The 6,980-nt window shown below is 55.7% G+C and overlaps 2 protein-coding genes across 2 annotated transcripts, besides 3 other annotated features; both read right to left on the bottom strand.

The window, feature by feature from the left end:
* Window positions 1-6,980: part of a sequence feature (areas not merged during assembly with more than two copies in the genome that could not be assigned to a particular haplotype) that runs on past both edges of the window.
* Tc00.1047053509699.170 (uncharacterized protein) lies at window positions 2,381-3,223 on the bottom strand (the record flags this gene model as incomplete). The annotated part of the gene is made up of 1 exon (XM_812220.1): window positions 2,381-3,223. One exon carries the CDS (start codon window positions 3,221-3,223, stop codon window positions 2,381-2,383), a length of 843 nt encoding a protein of 280 aa, XP_817313.1.
* Tc00.1047053509699.150 (mucin TcMUCII, putative) lies at window positions 3,829-4,482 on the bottom strand (the record flags this gene model as incomplete). The annotated part of the gene is made up of 1 exon (XM_812219.1): window positions 3,829-4,482. One exon carries the CDS (start codon window positions 4,480-4,482, stop codon window positions 3,829-3,831), a length of 654 nt encoding a protein of 217 aa, XP_817312.1.
* Window positions 3,995-4,047: a microsatellite.
* Window positions 4,669-4,704: a microsatellite.

Below are 6,980 nucleotides of genomic sequence, written 5' to 3'. Positions count from 1 at the left end.
CTGGGTGAGGCTCCAAGTCCTTTCGCGCGGGCTTCCAGAAGCACAGCGGAGCAACGGCGTAAGGCTTGATTTCGTTCCTCCCTTTTTCGGGTACATTCGGCTCAAAGTAGGCTGTCTCCGGGTGAGGCAATGTGTGTGTTTCGTGTGCTGCTTCGGCGGCGGACTCGGCTTGTTCCATTTCGTGTGTCCATGTCTTTTTTGGAGATGTCACGGCTGCCGCGCGGGATATGGCGCTCAGCTGCTCGTAAGATGCCTCCGCGAAGATCCAACCATGTGGACGCGGTGGCAAAGAGAGTTTCACACAACGATGTAAAAGCAGGCCAATCCGCTTTACGCAGGGCAAAGGTGGCTTCCTTCCGTCAAGGCAGTGTGTTTGCTAGTCGTGGAGTGCCATCATCCATCTCTACCAAGTAAGATATTCAGCAGTGGTCCGAGTTTATGTAAGGGGCGAATGTCCAGTGGGAGATGCGTAGGGCGCAATACGCAGTCACGTCAGGGGACGAGGCATTACGATGTGTGATCCGTGTTGCCTGTGTCGGGTCATTTGCCAGCCCAAAATCCATATCGATTAGAACAGCGGCGAAATTATCGCCTCCAGTCGTTGATGGTACATGTGACTGTCCCAGAGTTCACGATGTAAATTCAGGTCACCCGCGATAATCTCTTCGGGCCCAAGCGACAAACGATATTGATAAATGCGGATTATTGACCAATTGTTGTGGGAGGGTTGTAGAGATTCGCCACGCAAATGCTGCGACAGCCTGGTGGAAATACACGGGCAGCAATGGTCTCCAGGAGGTCAGTGCCAGCGAGCGACAGGCGCTCGCACGGTGGAGAGGGGCGCACCAGAACGGCAACACCACCACCGCGCCCAGTGCGGCCTGAAGGTAGTCATTATGGCCAGATAATTTCGTCGCAACGTCACCACGGTTACTTATTTTCTGCGGAAGAACGATGCCAGGTGGACGCTGCTCCAATCGCGCAGCAAATGCAATATTTTTCACCGACGAGAGGCCTGCAATGTTAAGCTGCCAAATATTGATGAAGCCATTCTCCTCGGACCAGGGTTCTTTTGGACGTCACCGCCACGGGTGATATCAACGGAGTGACCGCTGCGAAACGGTCGTGCAGTTCTGACCGACAGTCTGCAGGCAGACCGCCTCACCTCCCCACACCGGGCATTGGCGTGAAACCTTCTCGAGGGGTGAAGTCACCTTGGTCTCCGTCGTGCTCGCAGAAACGCCCTGCTGCGAAGTTCCTATACGCAACCAAAGCCCAGCACCGCGACAAGGCGCAACATCATCGCTGGGGACCGTGGATACTCGCAACGGATGGCGGTGTCGACATTCCTACGTCAGCAGGGATTGGCATACTGCTCTCATCCCTGCATTCATCGAAGATAATAGAAAAGGTCAGTACCAACTGCGGTACACGCCCATGCAGCCGCACGACGGAATCCCGTGCACTGCTCCCGGCCATGGAAAGGCTGAGTGTCCATCGTATCCAGCACAGACATAAAACCCTGCTTGTGGTGACAGACAGTCAGTCTCTTCTAGTCGCCGTCACCAAGGGCCCGCACAGTCATACCGACTGGACGGAGGATCGGCTCTGGCAGCGTCTCTTGTCACTGACGCGTGCTAGCTGGTCCGTGCACCTGCAGTTTTGCTACGAACATTGCGGAGTACATGTTAACGAGCCTGCAGATCATGCGACGCAGACCACGGCAACCGGGCAATACACGGAACATGGAATAGCACCCATATGGCACACGGAACTGCTGACATGCCTTAACACCCAGCTCACCAACAAGTGGCGTAGTACCATGCATCAGGACACCCACCACTACCTGCTTGGCGGCGCCAGGCCATCAGATCCAGGCGACAAGCACCTGATTACTCAGGAAGCCCTCGACCAACAGGAACAGATAAACATTGCATGAGCAGGGTGCGGGGAATCCGAGCTCTGGGGTCGACTATACAGGACTGTGAGAGACTGCACGAACCAACGCCGTTTCCGCAACATCTCACCGGAACACTCCGCTCTCATGCGCTCCACCGACGATCCCACTGCAGCGGGACGGAAGCTGTTCCCCCGACGACAAGGGAGGCCGACGCACCGCCTGTGGAGAGACGGCCCTCCACACGGCGTCGGAAGGAGAAATGCCCGCACTGTGACGCCACACTGGTGGGACACACGAACCACATCGGTCACTGTCGGTGCCTTCATCCGGAACACCCTCCACCGCTTCCCGACCTCCACCGCGATTGCTGCGACACGGTCTTCCCCACACAAAAAAAGCACCGCGCAGCACAGAAATCGCTGCGCACAAAACCCAGACGCTAATCGACACCGCAGCAGCAGTGCCAGGAGGCGATCACTGCTACCGCAGGATCAGCCAACCTCCACAAGCGCAACAATTAGCCCGCAGAAAAAATTGCACCATCTGCTTCCGGAATGTACAGACGCTCTGGCTGTGCGCCAACGGCTGGACATTAAGAAAGACCTTTGCACCGAAAGGTTCTCTGAATGGCAGTTGCCTCATAGCAGGAAACTCATGTCGCTGCTCGACCACCTCCTCGGCACCCTGGTGGCATTGTATAGCTAGACGCGCTGGTAAGAGAAGAAAAATAATAATAATGAGCATTCTCGCCACTATAGAGACGTGGTGCATCTTGCGATCACGCTGGCGGCTCTCCTGTTCCACCGCTGTTTTTGCGCAAGAGGTCACCACAGTCATTTTTTTGGTTTGGTCGGCTTCGTGTTGCGCTCCGGGTTCTCCTCCTTCATCGCCCTGCGGTGCTTCCTTCGCCGTCCCTGGCACCTGTGACTGTCCCGTGATGGTTTGTTCCGAAGCCTGACTGCCCTGGGAGGTCCTCCCGCCACCAGCATGCACTCCACCTGCTGCCTGCTGAGATGCGTCGGAGCGTGGGGATGCTGTGCCTGCAGCGTGCCCTCCGCCCAAAGACTCCGGTCCACTTGCACGCATCCGAGCAGCAGACGCGCTGCCAGTGCCAGACGGATTGCAAGTGTTACTTCGCAGTGGGTCGCTGCTGGATTGGTCCTGCCTCGTCGGAGCAGTGAGTGGTCCTCCCGAGGTGGGATTGTGGCCCTCAACCGCGGTGCTTCCTCCACCCTCCTCGTCTTCCTGATTGCTATTGTCCTCAGAGTTCACATTCCCCTTTCGTCCAGAGCCACCGGCCACGGGTCCACCTTCCGCAGCCATCACAGCTTCCGCGTGCCCAGCAGTCACCGCGCCATCACCAGCGGGCAGCACACGCACCCCGTCGCAGCAGCCGTCACTCACACGCACGAGCAGCTGCGCATCACTGCAGGAGCCAACAGGACGCAGAGCACACGGCCAGTCATCATCACAAACAGTGGAGTCGCCTAACGCTGCGGAGCCAACCTACGGTAGCATGTGAAAACAAAAGGAGACACAGCCGCTACACCACGCACAGCAACAAATGGCAGCACCCCAGCAGCAGCAGCGCACACACCACGAGACAGATGGAATCAGTACGATTGCAGAGCTCGCACACCGCCCCGCAAACCAGAAGTTTAAAAAGCAATAAAAAACAATAATTAAAAAACAGAAATTAGAAAGAAAAGAAAAACAAACCCAGGGCTCCAGTGCGCATGCATATGAGTGTGTCCGCGATGCGTTCAACGTGGCGGATGCGGGGCACAACGCGGAGCACACAGCACGGCAGCAGAAGCAAGTGAAGCAAAACACAATCATTATTTTCTCTTATTTTATACAGTGGACCACAACACACGCACACAAACCCCGCGGTTGGGCGCTGGCACGCACAGCCCACACACACCTCTTCAGCCCACAGCGGTGTACGCCAGCGCGGATGCGGCGAGCACCAGCGGGGCACACACCCACGCAGAGCTGCTGAGGCTGCCGTCGATTTCGCGAAGACGTGACGGTGCGTGGGTGCTCGACACAGCTGGCGCCTCTGTAGTCGTAGTGCTTGGTGCCTCAGGCGCAGTGGTGGTGGTCGTCGTGGTTGGTGGTTTTGTTGTGGTGGTCGTAGTGGTTGTCTGAGCAGAAGTTTCAGACACCTTATTTCTTTGTTCTGTGGATGGTTCAGTGCGACTTTGTTGCTCTTTCGTATCCTCTGTCAGTGATTTATTTGGCTCGGTATTTACTTTTGGTCCCTGACCTGCCGTACTGGCAGATCCTGTTCCCTCTACGCCATCATTTCCCGGCTTTGCAACGGGCCCCGCTGTTGGAAGATCTGAATGACCGGGGCCCGGTTGTAATCCTGTTGCACGGGGGTGTAGAATGGGGGCGTTTACAATAGCATCAACCGGCTTGGCAGTTGGTGGCTGTGGTGGAGAAGGCGGCGGTATGTCGCTTCTTCCTTCACCATGAGCTCCAGTATCCTCCAACTGAGTCTCTGACACGCACACGGACGGGCAGCAGCACAGAGCAAGCACCAACAGGGCACACAGCAAACGGCACGTCGTCATCATCGTGAGTGAGGTCGTTCAGTGGTGTGGAGCTTATCTGCACAGTGAGGGACATGGAGAGCAACAGGGGAAACGAGAGGTGCGGCAGACACACACAGAGGGCACACCACATGAGGAGAGGGCAGCAGCCAGGCATGCACCGTACGCCGCACACCACGCACGACACACACTCCAATCCACGGCAGCAGGCACACACACACACACACACACACACACACACACACAGCCCTGCCGCAACACCAACACACAGGTGGAGGAGGGAGAAGCAAACAGGAGCGGCACACAAGGCTCCACCGCATGCACATACGGCGAGAGCGGTCCGTCGTGTCTGCACCCCTCACGGAGGGTGCGCACACACACAAGAGGAGATGCAGCGCACACAGCAACACAAAAGCAAAGTAACAATGAAAAAGGAGATCCCCGCACACCATGCGGATTGTTGGTCCACGGGAAGTGCAGCCAATATTCATCACAAGAACAATTCAGTTGCCGTAGGCCTTCCTCCATATTCATCGCACTCCACTTCATGCAGGCCCGGGAACCACCGCAGCAGCAGACGCACACGTAAAAATAAGCGCAGGGAATGGCATAAAGAAAGCAACCATTTATTTGTGTTTCTCTTTGGATGTTGGCAGGTGTCTGCATATGTGTTGTTTTTTGTTTTCCAGAAGGCAAACCTTCATGCCTGGATCGTGTGTTGGGATTACTGCAGGGTACACAATTTGTTTTTTTTCCTCTTGTGAATTTTTTTCTTGTGTTGTTGCAGCCAATAATTCGGTTTGTGTTGTTCCTGCTGTTCGCTGGTAAAGTGCTGCAATAGACGTTTTTATTTATTCTTTCGTTGCTGTGGCACCTGATTCCTCACCGTTTATTGTGGTGGAAATAAAAAATATGTGAGTGGACTCCCACGCACCAGAGCGCACCTTCGCTCCTATTTATTGGCGCATGGAAGGGCATGTCTGTTTGGTGGTGTCTCGTCCATATATTTTGTGGGTGCACATTCCCCTGCAGGCTGAGGGCGGGGTGACGCTCCGTCGCGGTGCACTTCCCTCGCATGCCGCCCACTGTGATTCATCATGCACCACCCCCTCACATATTCCGTGGTGCCACACCGCTGATATTATTGCAGCCGCTGTGGTTCCGCGTAATTCACGCATTTGATTGTGCCACAATACATCCGCTCGTGTGACCACCGCATCCAAACAGCGGTGCCCAACACCGTGAGCGGCAATCCACATCCTTGCATGTCCCAACGCAGTGGTGCTTGACTGTCAGCCAGGCGCCAGACAACAAGAGAGTCTTGTGCTGGCAGCACAGTACACGGAGCTGCAGTGAATGACTCGGGCGGGGACGCATCTATTTGTCGCAAAGCAGTGAAAAGGAGTCGGCAAAATAATGCCGGCTGCATTCACGACACCACATCCACAGCCAAAGCATGCGACGTGATGTGTGTTTCACTGGTGGTGTGAAATGCCTGCAGACGACGTCACTAGTGGAGGCACGCCACCCATGATCAGCGGACAGACAATAATCGGCATGGGAGGCAAAAAAAGGCAGCAACGACGCCAGCAGCAGGAGCAGCTCTCTCTCTCTCTCTCTGTTGCCTCCGAGAAGTAAATATTCCACCAGCCACAGCTAACTGTGCCATCGTGACACTCCATGCACGTCGTGGCTGCGTCAACACATCCTGCTCCCTGCAACGCCTCAAAAGATGCCTCACTCCGTTCACTAAGTGCATCGATGTGGGCCGTGCCTCGGCTGTTCGTGAGGACCACAACGATGTAAGAGTCACCGAGTCGCAGCATGTTTGTTGTGACGTTGTTGCATGGCACCTGCACACACACACACGCAGCGCCTGCATCCCTCCCGTTTGTGTTCGCCCTCTGCCGGAGTGGCCACACACACGGGCAGCAGCAAAATCACTTCACCCTCGACGATCCAAAATCAGCACCGACATCCCTCGCGACGCAAAGATCTCAGTTGCCAGCACGGGCTTCCTGTCGCTCCGCCATCGACGCTGAAACACGGCACAGTGCACGCACTTATTTTCCTCGTGTGCAGTCAGCCGTTTGCTTCACACATTTTTCGATGGGCTGACGTCCATAAAAGCACGCCACAAAAGGCCACCGTGATCGCACAAGCCATTGCGATGAGCGTCTGTGTGTGCGTGCATCCGCTGCTCACACGTGCTGGCAGGCAGCCTGCAGCCGGTGTCCTCGTGCCAGTTCATCGGCTCCAGCACGGAAAAAAGAAAGTGGCCTATTCCCGATGCACTTATTCCCACCAGCAGCAACAACACGCTGGTCGCCAGCCGTCATTCCTCACCACATCCAGGAATGCTGAAAAGTGACGTGGAACCGTCAGCCAGCAATGCCGCAATCCCCGCACACATGTCGGCTCCACCAGAGAAGACACACAAATCACAAACAACACCCTTCACATGTCATCCGAACATCATTCCGACACACCGCGACACGCCAAACAGAAGTATTCGTCACCCC

This window comes from Trypanosoma cruzi, genomic scaffold (genome assembly GCF_000209065.1).
Source record: "Trypanosoma cruzi strain CL Brener 1047053516405 genomic scaffold, whole genome shotgun sequence".
NCBI lineage: Eukaryota > Euglenozoa > Kinetoplastea > Trypanosomatida > Trypanosomatidae > Trypanosoma > Trypanosoma cruzi.
Note: the sequence above shows the minus strand (reverse complement) of the source record. Positions and strands in the feature narration are given on the sequence as shown.